Source organism: Triturus cristatus, chromosome 1_2 (assembly GCF_964204655.1).
Source record: "Triturus cristatus chromosome 1_2, aTriCri1.1, whole genome shotgun sequence".
Taxonomy (NCBI): Eukaryota; Metazoa; Chordata; class Amphibia; order Caudata; family Salamandridae; genus Triturus; species Triturus cristatus.
In genome coordinates this window covers 844,614,526-844,640,406 of record NC_140580.1, presented here as the reverse complement: position 1 = coordinate 844,640,406, position 25,881 = coordinate 844,614,526, and the positions used below count along the sequence as shown (strand labels likewise).

At 43.6% G+C, this 25,881-nt stretch overlaps 1 protein-coding gene across 7 annotated transcripts in view; it reads right to left on the bottom strand.

Moving 5' to 3' along the window:
• Window positions 1–25,881, bottom strand: part of RAP1GAP (RAP1 GTPase activating protein) — a 1,002,066-nt gene that overhangs the window by 27,522 nt on the left and 948,663 nt on the right. For all 7 annotated transcript variants that reach the window (XM_085608997.1, XM_085609001.1, XM_085608999.1 and 4 more), the window contains one exon: window positions 23,378–23,518. In XM_085608997.1, the coding sequence (XP_085465123.1) occupies window positions 23,378–23,518 (141 nt within the window). The remainder of the gene's footprint in view (window positions 1–23,377; window positions 23,519–25,881) is intronic.

Genomic DNA, 25,881 nt, shown 5'->3' with positions numbered 1-25,881 from the left:
GCAAACACAGTGAAAAAACAACATACAATACAATATCACTCTCATTATATTTTGCATAGTCTGCCCAATTGCAACTCTACAGATGACACTCCATGGTCCAACCTACAAGGGCAAACACATAAGTCTACAAGGAAAAGTGCTCAGGGACCAAGTAATTGATGGACATTTGCTATGTAGTAATCCTTTAACATAACACAACAATTAGTTTGGCATGTGACCAGTGCAAAATATCCTTCCATGGATGAGTCAATTAACTCCTCATTCACATCTTGCATCTCACCTATGATGGATAGCAACTTTCCTGACTGGCTCATGGTAGCATGGCTCTACATTTAGGGCATGCCCCTTTCTGGATACCGGTAAGCTGTTTTTTTGAGCGGCTGCCATTGCCTGAAGTGACAGGTCCCCTCAACCACCTCCTTATTGTTTTAGAAGCTGGGAGGTAAGGTGGAAAGGGGGTCAAAACCCAACTTTATATTATATTCTGCCTGGGCCCCAATACAGCTTTTCCCACTCTGTGTACAGGCTGCCTCAGAAGATGCATTCACCAGACCTGGTGAAGGAGGAATGGGAGATGGAGGGACCACATAAAACAGATCATTCAGGATGCGTGGCAATCAAAAACTGAGTTCTGTTCACCTTCCTAATGCACCAACAGACACCTCAAATCTTGCTGTTAAGAACAGGACAACCTGGGCCCAGATTGATCAACATTTGGTGCAATGCGCAGCAAAACAACTTGTTGTGCTGCGTCAAATGGAGAGAGCAGCAATGCACCATAATTACTAACATATGGCTCATTCCTGCTCTCTCTCTGCACTGGCGCACCTGTGATTGCCAAGCTACAATGCAGGCACCTTTGCGGCATGATGCAAGGGTGCCTGCGTTACAGACAGCATTGTTTTTGTGCAGGAAGAGTTACTCCCCGGCACAAAAACGATCCTCAGAGGCTTTTTCCTCATTCTGTGTGTGCTGCAGAATGCAGCAAACACAGAAGGAGGAAATGACGAGAAGGAATATATGTCTATCATGGCTCACCTGGGAAGGCACAGCATTTTGAAGCATTGTCAGGTGTGCTAGTCTTGGTAAGTCTGGCAATGGGCCAAAATCCATGCGTGGATGAGTGGGAACACCCACGCTCCACCCATGGAACGCCTTCCCAATGCAGAGGCATGCAAGGAAGCGACTTACACTGCCGTGCGTTAATCAAGATTTACTATGCCACACAGAGCCACGCAAGGTGGCTCAGCGTGGCATAGTAAATTCGACTTAAGGCCTTGCGTGTCCTTGCATGACACAAGGGCAATGCAAGCTCTTGATAAATATGGCCCCAGCTTTTTTACATTTATTTTTTAACAAAAACGTTCTTGGATTTGGAATATACTCCCTGGCATGTGATTCTTGTAAAATGTAGTATCAACGGACACGACCAACTCCTGGGATTAGGAACAACATATTTTCAGAGCAGTGTTTTTTTCCTTGTCATCCATGACGTTCCGATGAAGGATAATCGTAATTCTCAGCTGAAACTCTCCCTTTCCAGCACCTGCTGGTCTTCGGAGGATTAACCCACAATGCACTCTATGGCACAGATAGCACTGTATGTACAGGATTTGTTTCATTAAGATCCTAAAGCCCTTGTGTACAGACACTGACAGATTAGAAGCAGACAGAAAGCTGCAGCCAGACAGCGTATGCTGTTCCGGTGTCCTTCAGAGCTGTGCATAGAACTAGACGGTGTTAGAGTGCCTCGACTATGCTTGTGTGGCCTCCAATAGATTTTGGTCACTGTGCATAATACATTCCACTTACGGTCCTTTTAAGTATGCCACCACTTGAAGGATTCACAGGTTACTATTATTAAATGAGAAAGATTTATGGCCCGATTTAGAGTTTGGTGGATGGGTTATAATGTCATAATGTGACGGAAATCCTATCTTCATTAATATAAGTGCTGTAAAATATGACCAGGGCCACTGGAATTATGTGATCGTGTGGCTGCAGTGATTTTTGCATAATTATAGATTTGCTGCATTTGCCACAATCCATCCTCTGCTGCATAATCTGCAGATTTTAACAAAAACAAATATTGCTTCCAGCTCCAACAGTTAAAAAGTATTACAAACGCTGCAGCACATGTTGCCGCACAGTGCAAGACCTTTTGCAAACGTTGACTGGTCACCTTGCTGTTGCTTATTCCTATATTTGTGTGTTAAACCAGGATTAATGAGGCACAATTAATGCCCAGACAGTGTTAACAAGTGTAAAGAGTTCAAAATAATTAAGTAATACTATTTAAAAATGTGCTGCATTATGCCACATAATATGCCTTTTCTTGACGCATAATTTACTCAACCCTGCAGCATAATGTGGCCATCTCCTGTGGCATAATTTCAGTGGCCCTGGATGTAATGCACTTGTGATAAGATAGCGGGGTTATCTGTCACATTTGTTTTTGAATACCTGCCCGCTAAATTCTAAATCAGGCCCAGTGGCATAGCTAGTACCTGGGAGGGGGTGGTCCACCCCGGGCGGCACTTTTTTTTTGTGCAGCCGCGAGCGCAAGGTAAGTTTTCTTTTTAGGTCTCGGGACCATCCGGTCTGCCGAAGGCAGAACCGGAAGTCCGGAGATCTGATGTTTCTAAGAGTGGCTATTTAGCCCGCCTCTCTTTTTGGCTCTCCTCCATTGGCTGGCTTCCTAAACGGAGGCCAGCCACTGGAGGAGAGAGCCGTCCCTCCAAATAAGCTCCGTCTTTTTCAGATTCCGGGGCGTGTTCCGTGCTGTTCTTTCCACTTTTTAGCAACGCCCTTTTTTGAACAGCAGGAACACGCCCCCGAATCCGAAAAAGTTTGAAAGCTTCCATGCGCCATTTTTTAGGTATCGTCTGGCCGTGAGGATCTTCTTGCTGTTGTGCACGTGTAAGGTAAGCCATCTTGTTTGCTATAGATCCGTAAATGTGCTACTGATGATCAATTCCGATCTATGGACGGCGCGGAATTCACTCCCTCTCTCGGATGTTTAATATAACATTTAGCCCAAGGATCAGTGTCCAAACACGTATATTTTGATACTTTTCGATACAGAGTAGATACATTATATAAAACAGTGCCTGCATCAACGCATGGCACTTTTTTTATTGCAACAATTTATGCGTGACCAGAGTTTGTATTTCAATATGCCATTTTTTTTTTTTAGTATTTTGGATGATTACTGTTGAGTTACTATTGACAGTTCACCGTGTACACACACACACACACTCGTGTTTACAACTATTTGGGGATCTTTTCATCCCTATGCCTTGGTAACCCTCTCAAGCCCACTCTCTCTGCTTCTAGTGTGCATGTTGGTTAAGAGATCAGTTGCATTTTCTCAAATTGGAGTGTTGAGAGAAAAATAGAAACTTGGGTGTCTCATTTGGAGTTTGATGGGTGTACAGCGCCTTCCCAAAAGTGGCAGATCACTAGTCCTTCATGCGTGTGGTTCTTCCATACCACTTAAAGGACGGGTGCAGGGGGAGGTGAAGTGCCAGGTTTATCCCCGCAGAGTCTCAGTTCTCTCTGCCGCTTTGGGAATTTCTTACTGAAAATCACAAAGCATTTCTTGGTGGGCGCATCATACATGACGCTCACTTGGCAAAGCTTCAGTGCCTTCAATGGAGCAGTGGCGGCAGGAGCTCTGCTGAATGCACAGAGATGTGCTCTTGCCTAGAGGCGATGTAGTGGTGGGTGACCTTTCACCTGTGGAGCAAAGGCCACAGCCGCGGGTGTACTGGTGGGCTGCTGGGCCACCCGCCAATATCGAAATCAGGCTCTTTATTTTGGGACCACACTTCTGGATGAATACTGCAGCACGTCTAGAGTGCATGTAAACACCATCTGTTGCCCTGACCATTCAAAATTGCATCATATAAAACCCTTTCTCGATTAAACCGTAGGCTAACACTTCTCGGGTGCTACTGCTGGTGAGTTTAGGGGTGCATGACACTCATTCTTAGCCCCTGGTATCCAGACCCCTAGGCTCACTTACCAAAAAGAGCAATCTGTAATGATGTTGATACGACGCGATGAAGATGGATAAAAGTATATTTATTGATGGTTGAATGCTGCGCAGCAGCCAGCTCCCTCAGCTCCTTCAGGATACCAAAAACCGTCTCCTTTTAAAACCAAACATTCCACTTAGAATTCTTGAGTCCAGAACAAAGTGGACTCAAGAATTCCAAGATACAGCAAAACACTACATTATCCTTTCCCTTACAAAAACAAAGAAAAATACAATAAATAATACAACATGTGGATAAAACATTAAGACAAGAATAAAAGACAACTAACGAAACCTAACAGGAAGAAAACGTTGTCTTGAACTCTTGCGCAAGCTTTTTACATCCGGCAATGATGCCCTATCTTCATCACACGAGTTTTTCACAACACTCGGATTGACTTTCACCACTCTTGAAACATTCCACCAGTTTTTTGAATTCACCCTCACTGCATTCTTGAAAACCTTATCAACAGTGAACGGCTCGGAAAACTTAGAATTTCCTTTCTTAGAATGAACAGGAATTTTTATGCGCACAACATCACCGACAACCAAAGGCTGATCAACAGACCTTTTCCTTGAATCAAAGTATGTCTTCTGACGAAACTGCGCTTTGGCGACATTTTCTCTTACAACACCATCCACATCACTTACAGAATCCAACTTAACCCATTTAGACATCCAACCTGGACAGATTTTGGAACAGGGTCTTCTTCCTCTAAGAAGCTCATAGGGAGAGACCTTTGTGGAAGAATGCGGTGTTGTACGATAAAACCACAACATTGATCTCACAGCATTTTGTACGTTGCAACCCCCTGCCAAAGCCCACTGTACACAATTGTTGAGAACTCTATTCATCCGCTCCACCAATCCATTGGTTTGGGGATGATAAAGAGCACTTCTAGCATGTACAATACCACCCTGACGCAAAAAGGAGTCAAACTCTTGACTAGTGAATTGTACACCGTTATCACTAACAATAGTAGATGGAAAACCTTCACGGAGAAAAATATCCTTCAAAAAATCAATCACATTCTTAGAACTAGGCTCATCAATGAAACGTACTTCGGGCCATTTAGAATAATAATCAATAGCAACAATAGCAAATTTTGAGTTTCTAGGAAGCAGATTAAATGGTCCAACCAAATCTATTCCTATCTTTTCCCAAGGTTTGCTAGGAAGAACAATAGGTTGTAGAGGTGGAGTATGAACTTTTAAGCTCTTATCTGAACCAGAACAAATCACACACCCCCCTACAAACAAATCCACATCATTGTCCATCTGTGGCCACCAGAAACGTTCACGAAGTCTCCTTTTCGTGAGGGTTCTACCCAAATGACCCTCATGTGCTCCCTGCATCAACCTCACTCTCAACATGCCAGGGGGAATCAACCTATCACCACGTACAAGTAAACCATCCTCTATTGAGAGTTCAGGAGCAACCTTTACAAAAGTTTGAAGAGCAAATTTTACATTTTTCTCTCTAGGCCAACCTTCCTTTACACATCTGATGACATCACCCAATAATGTATCCTTAGACAAAAACTCTCTCCATTCAACTTCACTCACAGCACACATCTCATCCAGACCCACAGAAGCCACAAAACACTCTTCTTCATCCTCATCCTCCTTATCTTGGTTTGATTCAACAGGATGCCTAGAAAAGTAATCAGCACAAACATTCCTAGAACCCTGAATGTGACTAACTTCAAAATCATATTGCAATAATTTAGTAGAAAAACGTGCTATCCTGGGCGTATGCTCTTTGATTTTATCCCCAGACAGAATTGAAACAAGTGGACTATGATCGGTTCTCAACTTAAAATGTCTCCCCCAAATATATGGATTAAACTTCCTAATTGCCCACCAACATGCAAGCAGTTCCTTTTCAATTACTGAAAAATTGAGTTCTGATCCACGTAAAACTCTTGATGCAAATCCAAGAGTATGCTCCACTCCACCAACATTTTGTGTGAGAACAGCTCCTAGACCCAAACCACTAGCATCAACAGTGATAACACACGGGAAATCTGGGCTGAATGGTTTGAGAACTCTAGGACTGATGAGCTCATTTTTAATCCAATTGAAAATCTCATCACATTCAATGTCCCATTTAAATGGAACATCTTTCTTCAACATGTTAGATAACGGTTGACACTTTGTGGCATATCCAGGAACAAAACGCGAATAAAATTCACATAAGCCAATGAACGATTTTAGTCCAGCTTTATCTACAGGAGGAGATGAATCTACTATTGCTTTAACTAAACCAGGCCTTGGTTCAACCCCTTGCTCTGACAACACATGTCCTAAGTATTCAATTTTCTTCACCTTGAAAACACATTTCTCTTTTTTCAACACGACACCACCATCGCGCAAAGCCTCTAAGACACAATACATAGTCTCGTCATGTGATTCACAAGTCTCACCATGTATCAGGACATCATCCTGAAACACAATCACCCCTTTGATCCCCTTAAGTAAATTTGACATGATCCTTTGAAATACTGCCGCGGCAGAGGCTAAGCCGAACGGCATCCTACAATATTGAAAAGTCCCTATTGGCGAAACAAAAGCAGTCAAATGTCTTGAAGCCGGGTCAAGAACAACCTGATGATATGCTGACGCTAAGTCAAGCTTACTAAACCACTTCGACCCCCTGATTAAAGACAGCATCTCAGGGATATTAGGAAGAGGATGAGAATCTATCCAGATATTTCTGTTTAAGCTGCGTAAGTCAATGCAGACACGAATCTCGCCGTTTTTCTTCTTGGCGACCACCAACGGAGAAAGCCAGATGGAAGATTCTACTGGTTCTATAATCCCCCTCTTACAAAAACCAGAAAGTTCTTGTTCAAGTTGACCTCTGACACTAAATGGCACATTCCTGAGCCGATGTTTAACAGGAATGGCACCATCTTTCACCTTAATGGTATGCATGAACCCCTTGACACAACCAAGCTCATTACCAAAAACAACAGGAAAATGTTCAGAAAGAGAGTCAACAAAATCATCAACTCGAAGAATAGAAACTTGATCTTTCGTACCTGGTCTCAGAACCATTTTGAATAACCCTTGATGGAACCATCCGAGAATATTCAACCCTTTGATGGCCACATAAATTTTCCCAAAAATACTCCTTCCTCTGAACGTTAAATAGTCTTCAAAATAACCTGCCAATTCAATGGTCCTCCCCTCATAGGAGACAGGCGATCTATCTGGAGGAAAAAGTGAACGCACCCCCCATACTTCTTCAAACTTTTCCTGAGTGACCATAGTTATTCTCGCTCCAGAATCAACCAACAAACAAACATTTTTACCACCAATATCCATGTCTACGTACGGATCTACACACTCATCCTGTACACTGCAAACTTTACTTGCATCTACAACCACAACCACCATGTCTCTCAGGTCATCTTGGATTTTTCCCAATTCATCACATTTTGATTCACTCAACGAAATGTTTGCAACAGAGGGATTGGCAGACGAAAATGGAACACCGTTACTCATTCTTCCATCTTGTGTGGAAGAATAGCTCCTCTTCACATTTTGACAGACTTTGGCAAAGTGACCAAACTTCCCACACGCCCTACAAGTTACACTTTTAGCAGGGCAACCACGACCAGATCTAAAATGTGGAGGATTTCCACATTTGAAACAAATATTAGTTTGTTTGAAAAACCTATTTTCTCCACGATAGGCATTTGCGTTCTTATTCTCTTTTGCTCTTACTACATTAACGCACTCTTCCTCCTTTCCGTTCGTAATTGGAACTTTACAATCAAGTTCTTTAACCGATAACTTGGAAAGCTCTATGCTTTTTGCAATCCGAACTGTTTCTTCTAACGTAGGATTGCCAAGTGACAATAACTTTTGTTGTATACTTTTGTCGTTGCACTTACAAATAAACTGATCTCTTATTAATTGATCTCTGAATGCTTCATATTGACACTCAGCACTAAGAACACGTAAAGCGGAGATAAAATCTTCTACTTTTTCACCTATTTTCTGTTCTCTCTTTAAAAATTTATGTCTCTCCACTACCAAACTTGGTTGAATGTCAAAACGTAACTCCAACTTTTTCACTGTTTCTTGAAACTCATCCATGTCTCCTTCCTCTCCACCAACAAGTACTAAAGGTGGCAAATGTTTGAAAATTTCTCTCCCCTCAAATCCCAATACATTTAATAAAAGACATTTTTTCCTTTCTGCCCTATACCGTGAACCACCAATGGCACCTATATATGTTAAAAATGCATCATACCATTTTTTCCATGAAATTGGTGGATCACCAGGCGTTTCCAGAAATGATGGAGGAGGAGAAACAGACTGCATTTTGCCTGTGCTTAACAAAGACTAAATATAACAATTACAATGTTACCCTCATATATGCTGCTCTTATAATTATACTCTTGCACACTAAATATTCCTTTTTCCTTTGTTGTACTGTTCTTGTCTTTTCCAATTAAAAAAACTTTGTCTCTGTAAACTGTTTTCTCAACATATGAATTACTGTTCCACTGGTGCCTTCGCCGGTTATCTTTGCTTGCAACAAGTAAATATTTACATATATGCAAAATTGTCACAGTGGTACTATCGGTTTTAAAATTGTATTGTGTACTGTCGTTCACTAGCCCATCAGCATTCTTCTCTGTCAGTGTAAGCCAAACCGTATGGGTCTTAATGTACGTTTTCAGAACAAATACACAGTGAAAACTTATTTGCAGAGTAAGTTGTTTCTTCGATAAATACACCAGAAACAGCAAATTAATACTTGCGCGGCGTTCGAGGAGATTATTGAATTTTTTTGACTTAATCCGCTGCGACCTTCGTTTCTTTGTAGACCTCTTTTCGACGACAAATTGTTGTGTCGTGTAACTATGACAACGACGTGGTGACTGAACGCGCTTCCTTTCTTGAGCACGTACTCCCCAAAATGGCGTGCGACGGATACAGCTAGAACGCCAACTCCTTTCCGTTGCGTCACGTACGAAACTGCGACTGCAGACGTCCGTCTAAGTTTTCCTGAACATCCGTGGTGCCTTGAGGAAAGCGTCGCTGCTGCCTATTCCTTCTGTAATCTCGATGGCGATGTCTTTTGTCAAGGTAGGCTTCGCTCTTTGTTTAATCTTCCGTGATGACTTTTGAATCCGTCTCTTTTTTTTTAATCTTCATTTAAAGACGCATCATGGGTTCTGCAGCATCCAAAATCCCAGATCGTCGCCAATCTGTAATGATGTTGATACGACGCGATGAAGATGGATAAAAGTATATTTATTGATGGTTGAATGCTGCGCAGCAGCCAGCTCCCTCAGCTCCTTCAGGATACCAAAAACCGTCTCCTTTTAAAACCAAACATTCCACTTAGAATTCTTGAGTCCAGAACAAAGTGGACTCAAGAATTCCAAGATACAGCAAAACACTACAAATTGCCCCATATTTTTTCCCATCTGACTGTCACCACAGGTGTAGGGTTTGAGACTTAACCCCAAGGCCTGCTCCTGGCTTAGGCTCTAATTTACAAAGCTTTTTGCCAAGGGTTGTTCAACTGCAGGACTTCTGGGGTGAAGTGTCACCATTCAAGGAGTGATGAAGGCGCACACGATTAACAGATCACTCTGCTCCATTCACATTACTAAATCTATTATTAAGAGTAAAGAAGAGAATGATGAAAACAATACAACAATTGTGCATGCGATTGTGGGAAGCCTTTGGTCTGAATCCGAATGTTCACGTACAAAGGGTCTGGAAGTGAGGCAGAGTCGAGCGCAGATAATTTCTTCCAAACGTGGATGGATTGATTGACAAGTCTCGCGGCAAGATAGCCCGACCCAGTGACATGAAAGGCGCTCAGCGCGCTCCTCACCCCGCCTCCTGCTGGTCAGTGACAGAGAGGCCGCTTCCATGACTGGAGGAGGCACAGACAGTTCACAATCAGGGCCAACGAGTTAAAGGGAGGCGAATGGGCACACGGGCGGGCAGAGGTATAGTGCGGGCATGTGGGTAAATGCACAGCTACATGTTCAATTATAAATGAGCATGTATGAGTGTGTGCATGCGCATGAATATTGGTGCATGTTTGCGTGTATATTAGTGGACATGTCTATCTGTCTATAGGTTTCAGCCTTTTATTTGTCATGGTTGTGAATGTGCATGCCTGCCAATTCGCAGGAGTTTCCTTGGGTGTCTCTAATATCTTTTGTTGACATTATGGCCACCCCCTTGGTAATGTTGGCCCTCTTGACATTACAGTGATCGTTCCTGATAGAAGGCTTGCTCTGGTATAGTTCAGGTATCCTTGTATCCAGTGCTTTAAATGGGCCGGTACAGAGTACCGACACTTTTTTATTTTCAGGAGGAGAGTCCCGGCACTTCTCAAGAGAAATGTAATAACAATTAATTGGATAGTACCGGCACTTCTCACAAACAAGCAGGTACTCTGCTACAGAGTGCCTGTACTTTTATTTTTCCATTTCAAGCACTGCTTGTATCCTTAGCATTACGGTTCCAATAATGATGGCCATCCCAGGTATAGTTGTGCTAAGCACAATAAAACGATGTGCATCCTTAGGCTATTGGGTGCATCCATAATATTACAGGATCAGTCCCTGAACAAATGCTGGCCATTAATGAAGGTCGCCCAATATGTGTGCCCTGACATTTGGAGCTCTTCTTTGGTATATTGTGGTTTTTATCAGTATCATAATGATAGACCTGCTATAGGCAAATGTTCTCTGGCATATAGCTGGCATCTTTGGAACAAAGGTGGTCATCACAAGCATTGATTTGGTTATCTTTGGCATAGCAATTGCCTTGTCATAATGGTGCCACAATCCACTGCTCTTCTTTATCGACAACCTGTTACATGAATTTGGTGCCACTTGTCTAGGTGGTTGATGCCTTTGTAGCATATTAAAGGGACAAGTTCACTGCTGAAGTGCGTGCAATAAAGCCCAAAAGAACACATGGTTCATAGTCTGCCATGAATGAAAATTATTTGAAACAGCGTGGCTGTGAAATGAGAAAGAAATCATAAATTGCATGTAATTCGAAATGCATTAATTTTATGAACTTTAACAAATGTAGTAAGAATTTCACCTGGGCCCACCCACGTTAGCAAATGCTGAGGTTTTTTTTCTTCTAATTTATATGAACATAGCAAGGACATATTTGCTATACTGCTATTTTTTAAAGCTCAACAAAGATTACAATGTCTAGATTTTGACAAAAACTACCATGAGTTAAAGCCTGAGCGGCAAAAGTTCTTTACGGGATTTAGAACTCTTTAAGCATTTTCTATCTAACACATTTAAATTATTTCTGCCATCATTAATCAACAATCCCTCTCGTATAATTTTAGAGGGACTGTTTTCCCCCCGAGATTCCTTTATGTGAAGTTCATTGCGGAGCCTCCATATTGCACATCAGATCACCCAATGTACCATTCCACACATGCAACACGTAACAATTTACACCAAAACACATCCTCTTTTGGCTCAATCATCTATGCTGCCCATAGCGGGGCGCAATTTGATAAACTAACTTCCACTATCTTCCTAAATGTACTGCTATTAGTGCATGCAAAGAGCTGAGCCATAAAGATCTATCAAAGTTCAAGGCGAGCAAGTGAAGCCCTTTTTAGGTCTCGGCTCGAAGGCTGCGCTTGCGCAGTCTCGGTCCGAGATTTAATGACTTGGAGAAGAGGGGCTTGAACCCGCCCCTCTTCTCCCCTCTTCTCCATTGGCTGGACTCTTGAATGCTGGCCAGCCATTGGAGAAGAGGTTTGTCTCTCCGAACAGGCCCCGTCCTTTTCGGATTCGGGGGCGTGTTTTTTGCTACTTTTCTCATTAGCTCCTCCAGCCAATGGCAAGAGGAGAGAAAAAGAAAAACACGCCCCCGAATCCGAAACCGCCACTGCGTTTCTCCGAGGCATTTCTGCTTCACCTCGGAGAAAGGCAGTGGTGTGCTTGTTCTCTGGTGTATGCCAGGTCACCTTACTCAGGAAGAGAGAGTAGGTGGAAGTCTGAGGTCTGAAAAACATTAGTGGCTGGGGGCGGGTCATGCCTGGCTCTGAAATTGCTGCGTACTGGAAGAGCTCCTTCAGCCGTGTGAATTATCCTTCATAATCCTTTGTTGGCGTGTAAAATAGTGGCCCACCACTTGTTGCCCTGTGTGCCTGATAAACTGGTGCCAGATGGCTGCCTGGGACCAAGCTGCAGACTGCTTCTGCCTGACGTGTGGTTGAATTGTGGTGCTGATGACAGCGGGTGGCCCCACCGTGTGCCTGCTGTGAAACTGCCTACCTGCAGAATACAGAGCCTGGAGGGGGGGCTCTGCGATGGAGTACTGCCAATTTTCCTGGCTGCTCGCCCTTGGCAGGTGGGTGTGGCCTACTGCGGGGTGTGATACGCGACCTGAAGACGCGCTCCTGCTGGCCCACCCCCCGGACCCACGTAGCAGCTGATTGTCACCATTAGCACGTGGGGGTAAGAACTCTGCATACACCGCTGGAGGGACTTTAATTACCCAAGCCGGGCCGTGCGGAGGCAGCGTGTCTGCCTGTTGTGAGAGACAATTGGGCTCTGCCGCAGGGGGCCTACTGCCCCTGAGGCATTCGCTGGGCACTCCTTTAGGCCCCTCAATGTTTGTTGGCGCCCCCCCATGACCACCTCCACCACAGATTCTCTCACTAGCACCCTTTAACAGTGACCAATTCTCCATAACCACACTCTCTCAGATGCATTTAATCTCTCTCTCTCTATCTCACTACCTCACTCTCTCTCTGCTAATGCAATAGGTATCACATATGCAGAAAAAAAGCTGATGCCAATAGAAATGACTGCCATTTATTTAGGGATACAAAAATAATAAAAAAATAATGAGCAATACCAATAGCTCTACCTATAATAATGCCGAGACCATTGCATTGTAAATGCTTGTTTAATTTTATTTTCCCTCGTCCTCATTTGTCGCATCCCCTGCTCATTGTGAGTCGCCTTCCGCCACTCGTCGTTGTCTCCCTCCATTCTTACCTGCACTGGCAAACACTGGGTGGCAAACTCAGGGATCGTCCCGGGCAGCAAAAGCTCTAGCTACGCCACTGATCAGGCCCTTCATCTCCAGTTAGTAACTGTGCTGGTGATGCAGTATGTAATCTATGATTGGTCCTGTGACAGTGATTTTGGGAGCTGACACTTGGAAACAGGAAGTTGGAAGCTGACAAAGATGATGAGAGGCACTCCCGTCAATGGTTCCTCTAAGTAGAAACATTATCATGGTCTTCTGTGCGGTTAAGCTAAACATAGTTGCATTCCCCATGAACTGCTGAGAGGTTGAAACATGGGATAGCTGTGGCGCAGGTCAACTCCAGTTGCCTTGATGTTTCCCGAAAGCATGCAGAAGACTTAAAAGTGAAAAAGGAAGGCAAACTTGACGAACCAAAAGATGAAGTGAGTCATTATTGTTGTAAGGGTCTTATTTTAATCTCTTTGTAGAGCAGGGATATATGTTACATTCAGCAGAGAAGAGGGCGTACTTGGGTTGTACAGTTCCAAATTTCATTTTGCTAAAAACACAAAGGTAACAGGGATGCTATAGCTAGCAAAACATTTTTTTTTAAAACCTTAGAAATTCACTGAAAAAAACCCAAAGGGTACCGGGACATTACAGATAGGCTCAGATTTCACTCGTACAAAACCATAGAAATTCAGCAGGTATAGTTACCTGAGCTAACTATAACCTACACCCCTGCAATGCACTGCTTATGACCTCACATATTACATCACTCATGATATGGTCAGTGACATCACTTATGACATCACTGATCACATCTCAAATGACTTCACTGATGACATCATCCAGTCCATGTAAGTTTGGACGCTTGCACTATTCGGCAACAGACAGAACATCAGTATTCAGTCTTTATCTTGCAGCCACTGGGAGCTGCTCAGTTTACTACTTGGACTTCAGAAGCAGTCCCCTGCGCATCCCATCTGCATTGACCTTGAGTGGGGTGGTCCCCAGGGCCTTATGTATGGCCCGGGAGGGGGGTGGCACCTTTTTTTCTGTGCTTTTGTGCCCTGGGGAGGTGGCAGTCCCCAGGGCCTTTAAAGGTCTGAGGAGGGGGGCTGCGCGCTCCCCTCCTATTAAAAATATTTCACCTAGAGAGGTGGTGGTCCCTGAGGGGAAAGCTCTCCATGCAGAGGGGGGTACATGCGCCCCCTCCAATTCTACACACCCTGCCCCCAGGACCTAGCCCACCAGGGGGCTCATAAAAACTCAAGCGTGGGAACCGGCGCTTATTTTTTTTTAACAAAAACATTTTCACCAGAGTCGCAGATTTGCCTGCGATTCCCACCGAAAAATCAAAACAAAAAAATGCTTTTTTACCCTGGCATTGTCCCAGGGGGACCCTAGGACCAGGGCTAGTGAGTCCGGGTAATCCCACCCTGCCCTCTTTCTTTCTTTTTAAAGTTCTTTTTGGGGCAAGTCCCAAGATGGCTGCCAACACTTCCTGGTTGAAGTGTTGGCAGGAAATCAGACATCAGCACAGGGACTATCGGATCCCAGGAGGATCCATGTCCCTAGATATACACATTTTGATTTGAGTTAATATTTCAAAAACACCTGAACAGATTTACACCAAATAACAATAAGGACGCTCTCTGGACAAAGAGCTGCCTTTCTGCCAAATTTGGTGTAACTCCGTCCAGTGGTTCGGACTGTAGTCGTGTCTAAACTCCCTCTGGGAATTAATATGGGAAACACACTTTTTAGATGGATCTCCCCGAAACTTTACATTGACAACTAGAATTAGCGGTGCACTTTTTTGGGGAAAATTCGTGGAAGATCTGTCAGCCGGTGCCAAAGATATAGGCAAGTAAAAAAAGAACCTTTTCATATGGAAAAATGGTCCTGACTATTTATCTACTGGAGACCGGCAGTAAAATGCATGTATGTGTATATATATATATGTGTGTGTGTGTTTATAAATATATATATATAGTTTTTTTTAAAAAGCTTTGCCATCTTGTGAGATGCACTCCCAGGAAGTAAGCAGACTCAGGAACTGAAATGTTAAAACACACTAACCAGCAGTTTAATGCGACGCGTTTCAGGCTTACGCCCTTCTTCAAAGCCAACTGCTCTCCAGGACAGCCAAACATTACTGCCAGCATTTTCCCTCCATTTATTCAAGTCCCGCCCCAAGTGGGCCGGCAAATCACATTGCCCGCAAAGCATGATGGGGCTGGTAGTTCCTTACCCATGTGGGTCTGTTTGTAGCCATCACTGTTTTTCAAAGTTCTTTAAATGGTGCTTTAAAACAAGGAAACACAGCTCTCTTTACAGGCTGCTCCTCCTGTTCCACCCGCAGTCAATATAAAACAGCAGGCGGCCCCGCTTGGGAATTTGCGGTGGTGCTTCTCTCGACCTAGGCGGGCCGAATTATTTATTTGAAAAGGTTTGCCATCTTGTGAGATGCACTCCCAGGAAGTAAGCAGACTCAGGAACTGAAATGTTAAAACACACTGACCAGCAGTTTAATGCGACAAGAGCAGTTGGCTTTGAAGAAGGGTGTAAGCCTGAAACGCGTCTTCAAAATGCAGGGATGCACCATAATAACAACAATACGGCATATGCCTGTGCTCACCCCTGCGCTAAAAAAGCTTCCTAGCGCCAATGCAGGTACCCTTGCACCATGGTGTAAAGGTGCCTGTGTTGCAAGGATGATCGTGGTTGTGCAGGAAGGGACACCTTCTTGCAAAAAAACAATAATTAATGGCATTTTGCACCTTTTATTCATTCTGCAGAATGCAGCACACATAGAAAGCGCAAAAAACGTGAAAGAAATAAAAGTATTTCTCCTCATTGCGCCACATTAACGTCTCCTTTTGAAAGGCATTCGTTTTTGGCCCTGCCTCAGATTTATAGATCCTTATAAATCTGGAGCATTGTGAAAAAGCCATGGGTGTTGTTCAGAACGTCCAAAGCAACACCAATTGCACACCCGTTTACCGCGGAAAACAGCGCTGCAGAGGACCTTATTTACTAGGCTATGTTAAGCCACGCTAAGTGGCTGAGCGTGGTCTTGTAAATATGGGCTAGCATTGAGCGACACTGGATTGTCAAAAAAGTGACGCTCTGGTGTAAATATGCCAGCAAGTTTTGTACTGAATACGGGTGCAGGTCGGTGCATGGTTTAGGGTAAGGGCTGTGCTAGGCAGTGGACGTCTCTGCAGGTTCAATGCATGGGATTTGTGCAAGAGTAAGGTCTTTGAACTTGAGGGCACTGCAGAGGATATTTTGGTGTCTAAGGTTAATTCTGTGGCTTAGCTAGGTGCTGGGATATGGTGCTTGCTGACAGGTTTAGCAGTGTGCTTGATGTTAGTGTAGTGTCCTTGGACTGGACACCAATACGCGATCTGTGCTGAAGGTCTGTGGTGGCCACAGGAGGATGGTGCTTATAGTACAGGGGGCTTTTGTTTGGTGCCATTGCACTGCTCGTGCTTCCGACTGATGGTTGGTGAGGTACAGTGCTTAGAGGCAGGTGCAGAGACTTTGATGCAGGGGACTGGTATAGGAATAGTACTGGATAGTGGTGCCGGATCTGTGCCTGGTGCTGGAGGCTGGTTCGTCAACTGTGTTCAGCAGGGGCATTACTTGGTGACAGATGCTGGTGCATGTTCTGTGCCTGGGTTTGGAGAATGGTGAAGAGATCATGCTCAGCTCGAAGTTGGTGAAACACGTTTTTAAGGCCTCGGTGGACTTCAGAGGACCTGCTTTTGAGGCTGGTGCACGATATAACATGGGCAAAACAGAACAAATCAATGGACTGCCCATGCAGAAACCCGGCAAGGCCCTAAGTTAAAATAAAATACCTAAAAAAAGTTTTATTTCTAGGAGGAAAACAGACCTCTACTAAAGAGTAAGAAACAATCTTAACATTAATACATATTCTTTTGTGAATATAATATTCCAGTTTTTTTTAAGAATTAAAATGGCTTTTGTGCCAAAACCCAAACAACTGAATGCCAGATGTATCATTCCCATTCGCAAACCAAGGGATTGCAATTGAATGACTGAACATGCCATTTATAATGTGCACAGCTCTCTGGCGGAAACGACGGTGCTGCTAGTTTAATACAAAAGTGTAAATGCTGTGGAAGGCTGTTAACATGACTGAAACAGACACATTTTCAAAAGTTTTTTAAATAATAACTTTTTAGAGCAGGAAAAAATATTAATTGGGAGAGCGTTCCAAAGTTGAGGGTCCAAAAAAGAAAAAACAGTGACCCCCACCCATACAAGCATGGCGTACTGTGGATACCACCGGCAATAGTTGATTAGAAAATCTAAGCATTCTTGAAGGAACATAGGCCAACTGGTTTGCAAATGGGTCTGAAATTTGTAATTCAACCAATGTACGAAAAGGTTGCTTTGCAGATTGTCCATTCACTGAGTGTCAAAAAAGAAATGCCAAATATATATGAATTAACCAGGAAGCAACTTGTGATCCCCATTGATTGAAGCAGGGATGGAGGCCTGCAAGGTACGGCAAACCTCTGGCCAAGTATTTCATGTCCCAAAAGGGAAAAAAAAAATTAATAGCAAGCCGGTGTTCCTTAAAGGCTCTGGTGCTACATAAAAAATAAAAAAACATGTTGGGAAAACATTGCAAGAGGCAGGCAGTGGACATCTGGAGCACTGCCTGATCCTCTCAGGGTGCTGACAACATTCACAAAGGGGCACAGAAAAACCGTTACCACCTCCTTTGAAGTGTCAGTAATTGATTGTCACAAACCATGGATCCATACCATTGCGGCTCCCAATTAGAAGCCCTGTCAAACCCACCCCCCCCTCCCCCAGCCAACCACATCCCTGAATTTCGATTTGGAATGATTCACGAAACCCATTTTAGAAGTCGAACAGGCTTTCCGACTAGTGAAATGGATTTCGTACATACAAAAAACACAACTTTGCGATTGCGAATCCTGGGATTTTGCAAATCGCGGGACCTGAGATTACAAAATGGCTTTAAACATCTGGCCCTAAGTCCACAAAACAGCCCGACTCCTAACGGACTATCAGCCGTGTCACCCTAAAGCCTTTCATCATCATTATCAATCAATTGATTTTGAATAATATACCCCTAAAACTGTAAACATATTTATGAGGCATAATTAATCACCTGGCATGTATTACAATAAGTACAAGTAGCCACAGAAGCAAATAATTACAAGAAAAAAACACAAGCACAGTAACACTAACCCCCCTCCCCCTTAATTCACGTAATAAAAAAACATAAAAACAGGAGAAGGTACAATCTTAAAAAGCTTCATACATGGGGCTTATTTACAAGCCCCTTGCACTGCCGGTACGTCACTTTTAATACGGGCAAAAGTGACGCATCGGCGGCGCAAGGGCCTTGTAAATAAGCCCAATGGGTTCTGAAGTGAATAGAACCACTGATTCATTCTAAGAGGATCAAGTTCACTGTAAATGCCCTTAATGCTACTTAGCAGCTTCAATTCATAAATGTGTTTGGAAGGCTGTGCTCTACAACTCAGCATGCTGGGCCCGGCAACTACAGAGCCCCCAACAAATGTTGAGAGATCAGTGAATATTGACTGGTAAAACCATGCGATGGCACAACTTAATTCCCTTAAACCAAAATGGTTCAGAATAAAGGTCAGGTTTTTTTTTTTAACTTAAAACCCTAAATAAAGAACAATGCCAAAGAAAACGAGTAAGTCATTCTCCTTGCGTAATAACACAAAAACATTTTACACATGCTACTCGACTGGGCCCGCACTTACTGATGGTAATGAAGAACAAGAGCAGGACTCCTGGTCCCAATGGGCTATAAGCCCACCCATAAAATCTAGGATTAATTAGGCCAAGATAGGCTTCGCTACCAGATCCTAACTTCACATCAAAGTCGCTTTGTGCCATCGAATCATTACAAACTGCAGCCGTATACTGCAGTGTGTAACAGCTGTGCCCCATCTAAGCTGAAATGTCCTTTTTAGCTCAATAGGATTAATCTTAGTAACAGAGCTGGGAAAAGACCACAACTAATTGAAAGTCAAAGGGGAAAGCAGGTTCCTAAGCCGCGGATCAACAAATCACATCGATGGCTGCCACTCATTAGGAAGACATCCGAGGGATAATCCATACTCTGGACCACAGGAGGATGGATTGAGCAAATAATGAATGTGGGGCCCCCTTGTGGCACAATTTGTAGAAGCAAAGGAGTTGTAGGGGTACCCTACAGAGAAAACAAATACTTAAAAACAATTCTTATATGTAGTAAAAACCTTGCTCTTAGTATATTCCTACAGTTCCTTAGTATATGGAGTAGTGGGGTCTATACATGTTCTCTATGCTTTACAGGTTGCCGAAGTCACAAACTTGCAAAATGTCTTCTTCACTCTTAAGAGCGCCACGGGCTGGATCATGGACAAAGAATGTGTCTTGCTATGGTCTTTCCAAGTGATGACCGCTGCAAAGCGGATGCCCAAGGGTTGCCAATGCTAATAGTACACTTTTAAGAGACGTTAAAATGAACCCTATAGTGGGTCTTATTAAGGATATGCTTACCGTTTCAGAAATTAATATGCATGGTGGCCTACTTGTAATAAAAAAATCATGTTTTCAGAAATGTTTGGGTACTTCATGAGATAAGCCCAATTAATGCAATGGTGAGTGCAAACGGTAAACAAGTTTTTGGGTTGCTGATGGGAAAGTGCCACCTGATTGTTACCAAAAAAAGCAGCTGCACTTAATAAAAAAATACTTCACTTGTATTACTCTCACCGAGTCTCACTTTTTGAAGCTAGAGCTTACTATCAAAGCCTGCAGTGACCTACAAAACGATCCTTTCTACTCGGCCAACACTTGTCACTAAATGGATAAAAAAGGAGCATTTATAATCTTTCAAGTTCTACATACTGAACATTGATCAAATTTTTTTTTTAAATCCTGCTCAGGAGTCTCCTATAAAACTCATTTTGAAATCTAATTAATATTCAGATTCCTGAAGCCATGTGTCAGTCCTGTCAATCAATTATATAGACTATATCTTGGTAAGTATCAATAAGTGAAATTAGACAAAAGATTTTGGGGGACTCTCTATTGAGCCTTTCTTGTATATCGGTACAGGGTCAAGCTGACATTGTTAAGGTATTACATTTCAGCCCAAAATAGCATTGGTTTCCTGCAAAATGTAGGGATTCTACATTAATCTCTCCAATATTCCAGGAACTTTCACCACCTTCTGAGAATGCAAAGCTCTATAAATATTTTCAAAGATGAAGAGGTTCTTTGCTCCCTGCAAAGCATCGTGGTTGGGATGGAAATGTCCACTGCATTGTATATGTGTGTTCACCCCTGCCTAGACCCAAATGAAACTGATCACCTGGCTCTTTTGCTGGCCCAGCTGACACGCTCATCTAGAGTGTGCCATGTAATGCCTTGGGCCAAACTGGTACAGTGACATGGACTTGTGTTGACATGGGATTACTGTGCATATGCTGGGTTGTTCACATGAAGTGCTAGCCTACCGATTTTTAAAAATTAACAGCCCTGAACAGATCTATTTTTCTGTGTCAGAGAGGAGTGCAGCCTAAAGGGCCCTCTCAGGTATAGGTTATGCTTCAATATGACACCTAGGGGCATATTATCAACGGCCAGCGATAATTATCGCTGGCCGTTCATAGCGATAGAAAAATTATCGCCAGCTATCGCTGAATGTTATCGCCATGATAACGCTATATTTACAACGCATAGCGCTATGGCGATAATATTTCAGCGATAGCGGTGTTTTCAATGGAACATCGCTGGTTTTCCAGCGATGTTCCATTGAAAACAGCGATAACATTGCTGATAGGACCCTGTGGTCCTATCAGCATAATCCATATCCCATTAAAAGTATGCCTTAGTCTGGAATTTAACAGGTGTTAAATTCCTGAGTTAAGGCTGAGGTAGCGAGATTTTTTTTATCGCTGCACCTCCTTGTTAAGATCGCGAAGCTGCCTTCACGATATTAACATGTGTTGTTTTCACAGCCACGCCTCTTTTGCATCTCGTTAGCGATGCGAGGCGAGGCTGTGAAAAAACGGGCTCTACATCAAGGAAACACGTGCTAGCGTGTCCTTGATGATATTGCGATATAATTATCACCGCTTTTCGCCCAAAAACGGACGCTAAAGCGGAGATAATTATATCGCCAGCCCTTGCTAATATGCCCCCTAGTTCTTTGCGATGACATCGTGCGTGAGTGTCAAGTGCATGTGTACTTTGTGTATGTGTGGCACATATCTGACAGCAAGACTTTGTGCACTGTGAGCATGTGGGACCCCTTCGGGCTGCCCTTTGGTTTAGCATGGCACAAGATGGGGGATGGATAGAGCTTCCCCAGTGGCAGTGTATTCCTTGCACTTCTGAGTCTGGAGGATGGAGACCCAGAACCTGAAGTGAGGGAAGATGGAGACCCAGCTCTCTTTATAAATTCATAGAGGGCCTTCCAGCGAGGGGTTGCTGATTAGACACTCCTGAATATTGTCCGTTGGTAGATGGCATGGCCTATCCTTTTGTCTGTCCCTGATTGTTACAGCCAGGTGAATCATCTTCACACTTCATTGCACCCTAGTTTTAGATACTCTTTCTTGCAGCCAGCATCATTGCTATCTCTCCTCACACAAAGGCTAGGCCTGCCCTACAGACCAGAATATGACATGGAACCACCTCAAAGCCGGTTTAATGATATAGACATTGGGTCCACATTATTACCTGTCTGGGAAATCAACATATACGTGGGGCACAAACTGCCCTATTTTGTTCCAGTTCCAATGCTTGAACACTTGTTTTGCATCAGGAAAGCTTTATGATCATTATCAATAGACTTCAATTGTAAGGTAAAATACAGGAGGATGGAGAAGAAATCTATTAATATTTAATCAAGATTCCAATTTCAGGGTCCTGTGATTTCTATTACATTTGACACAGGCTCTTCTGTTTCTATGTTTGGGAAATGCTTTGTAACCGTGTATAGGATGTCAAGGCCACCATCAGCTCTTACAAAGATTTCAAAATCTATGATCAGGTACCAGTGCTCCACAACTGGCTATCACAGTCTATAAAGTGACAACGATGGGGGGGAGGATGTGGCCTATCGGCTGGAGCGTTCGGCCTCAAAGCTGGGGATCCAGGTTCGAGTCTCTGCAGGGACGCTCAACATCCTGTGATTCTGGTCAAATCACTTAATCTCCCGGTAGCTAACAAAAAAAATGGTATCCATCTGTAATGCAACTGGTGCTCATGTAAAGTGCTCTGATACATTCGGGTCTAGTTTGTGCTATATAAAACCCCCAAAATAAATAAATCTAACAGTAGTCTCACTTCTGCCACAAGGCCTCCATGTACGGCCATTGTCAAGTTTAAGCAGTGTCTTCTTAACATCTCGTCTTGGATGACGGAGAGCTGCATAAAGTTGAACACTGATAAAAGGAGGTCTTATTTTTCAACCAGTCCACCACTCCACCGTCAGAACTTTGGTGGCCGGCTGAGCTAAATCCACCTCCTCTTCTAGTTGCCTCGGCTAGGAATTTGGGCTTCAAGTTTGATGCGCAACTGACTGGCAAAGTGCAAATTTCCCATGTTTCCGCTCAATGTTTTTGGAAGTTGAAGGCTCTTTGGAGCTTCCTCACTTTCTGCCAATGGATTGCAGGAAGACCGTGGTGCACGCTTTAGTCACCTCCCAGCTTGACTATGCGAACAGCCTCTATCTGGGTCTTCCTGAGTATTTGCTCAGAAGGCTACAGATTATTCAAAATGCGGCGGCAAGGCTTGTTCATAATGTGCCATTGCTCCACCACATCACCCCTCATTTGCGTAGTCTTCATTGGCTGCCTGTGAAAAGAAGAATAGAATTTAAAGCACTTACCTTGGCTCATAGAACAATGAATGATACTGGTCTGCAGTATTTGAGGCAGCGTATAGTAAGACTAGAGTACTCAGATCGAATGACCAGAAACTTCTGGTCATCCCACGGTTTGCGAAGGCCAGGACCGGTGGCCGGGCCTTCTCGGTCAAACCTGCGACACTCTGGAACTCTATGCCTGAACATTTGAAGAAAACCGCATCGGAGTCCATATTTAAAAAAAGTTTTTAAAACATGGCTCTTTGGTCTCCCCTAGTGTATCCTGTATGCCTGCTTGCTTTCCATAGGCCCATTGCACTACTAGCGCCGGGACACTTCCGTTGGAGGTAGCCGTGCGCTTTACAAGCTGTAATAATAATAATAATAATGTCCAACCAACATACTTCTGATGCTCTCACCTTGAATGACTCGAAGAAGCCTCCGCCACCTCCTCCCCCATTCTCCATCTTGTCGTCATCATTGCCCAGTCCCATCATGCACTGGCTGTTGATGTGCAGCTCCTCGTAGAGAGTTTCCAGCAGTGCGGTCCGCGTGCGTTCCTGCGGGCAAGAAAAGTTGAGCGGGAGAAACGTTCAAGGAGAGATCTATGAATGAAGGCAACGATAGCAAATTAGACATGTTTCAAGGCACACACTTTCTGCCTCCAGCTAATGGAGCAAGAGGAACAGCATATAGGCATCCTCCTCCCAACCCCTAAAATAACAATACATTGACTCTGCGGTATTCAACGCATGCCCTAAACGCATTTGCATATTTCAACATTCCAACTGTACGTGCATTTTTAATGGTATTTGACAATATTGTCCTAATACAAAAATTAAGTCTGTGACACAAAATGTGGCAGAAATATTTTTTTTTACTGCAAAAGGTACCTGTAGAGCAAGAAGGATTATTTAACAAAAAGTAGAAATGTTGTCAAATAAATTATTGTTTCCCCAAAAATAAACAGTATTTGACATAAAAATATTTTTGGGTGTTTGAAAAAATTGCTGATTAACAAATCATTTTTAAAGACTTTTACAAATGTAAAATGTTTAGGTGACGTGCCCCCTTGGCTCATAACTCAAGAGTCGTATTCACCAGTCCACCGCTTTGGAAATGAAAAAAGTGGGCTGCTCCAACAAAAGAATGGAAAGGGCAGGCAGGTGAGGGGTAAGATGACATCACCTGATAGAAACCGGTGACACTCTTGTGCCTTTCAGGAAATAGTTGAACGGAACACGAACAATAGAACGGTTTGTTGATGTGAGAGTATTGAGCAAGATTCGAGGAATGTTTGCAGGTGTGTAAAAGCAGAAGGGAGGAAGTACAAAAGAGGAATTTATAAAACAATCAAAGATTGTCGTCTGGTTGACTGCAGAGCTGTTAACTGAAAAGACTTTCTTAAGAACTCAGGTGGTGTGACGTAAGGAGTACATTTCTCAACCTGGGAGATTAATTTTAAAAGCTGCTGGGAGACTAAAACAACAGAACTAGGAGTGGGTATTACACAACTTTCCAGTAATCTGTCATCCAGCTTTATTTTGATTTCAGAACGGCGCTGTAGCTTTAAATCTAAAAGGAACCCTCCGCTCGTCATCTCTTCAATGATGACGCACTCGCACTTTGAAATGAAATACCAGTATTTGTAAAGCGCACAGCTACCTCCGAAGTGGTGTCATGGCGCGGGGGGCCCTCTGGAAGATTAAGCGAGCTATTGCCCAGAGTCACATGGTGCTGGGCTAACCTCCCGCCAGCGATCGAACCGTGAACCCCGTAGTCCGGAGTCAGGCACCCTGGCCGCTGCGCCACACCTCTTACACTATGCAGGAATTGCACTGTCCATTCTTTCTTACCTGGGATGCCATGCTCCCCTCCCTCAGTTATAGAAAGACAAGTCCTAGGTCCCTCTAAATATTGCGCCACTAGCAAGGGGCGGGGGTGATTAAATTGGCTCCACAGGTAGCAAGTGTGGCCTCTAGATGGGAGGGGGCTGGTGGAGTAGCCGCGTTACTTACATGGGAAGATGAGTTTTCATCTGGGAACCCACATACAAACAATTGGGTGCACATTTCCTCTTGTACCAGGATAGTGCAGATATTGGTAAGCGGGATCTGGTACCAGGCATAGGTGCCCACGAGTGCAGCACTGGTCTGAAGAGCACGGGGCACTATTAAAGCTCCTCAAACGTCTACCATGGGATTTCTGATTCTGGTCTCATTTACAAACAACTACTGACTATGACAATGAGTGTAAGAGACTATTGAGTGACCAGAGGAACTATGAGGTCCTCAATGATGACCCTACAGAGAGCATTCGGGTTCACATAATGGGGATAGGTGGAAGAGGCCACTGCGCATGATTGGATCACTCGAAAGGAGGCGGACTTCTTAGTACAGAAAGCACCTAGAACTCCCTACTTCTATACAATCCCAAAAATCCACAAAAACCTGGAACATCCCCCTGGACGTCCCATTGTATCTGGGATTGGCTCAATATTAGAGCCTTTGTCGAAATTTGCAGATGCATTTCTTCGACCTCTAGTCCAAGGTACGGATACCTATTTAAAAGATACAAAAGCAGTATTACAACTTCTTGAAAATCTGGTTTTTGATCCTACCCAACACCTTTTAATAGGATTGGATGTGGAAAGTCTATATACTAGTCTACCGCACAACGATACCTTGGATATCATTGAGGAGGTTCTTTTTTCCACCCCTTGGAACTATCATACCCCTCGCAACCTAGTGATGGAATGTATTACCCTGGCCCTCAAGAAGAATTATTTTCTGTACCACGATGTGCACTACCTCCAGAAACACGGTACCAGCATGGGTAGTACCTTTGCGCCGAGCTTAGCGGGATTATATGTTCACCATCTGGAGTCCCAAAAGATACTGAACCCTCATAACCCGTTTCAACA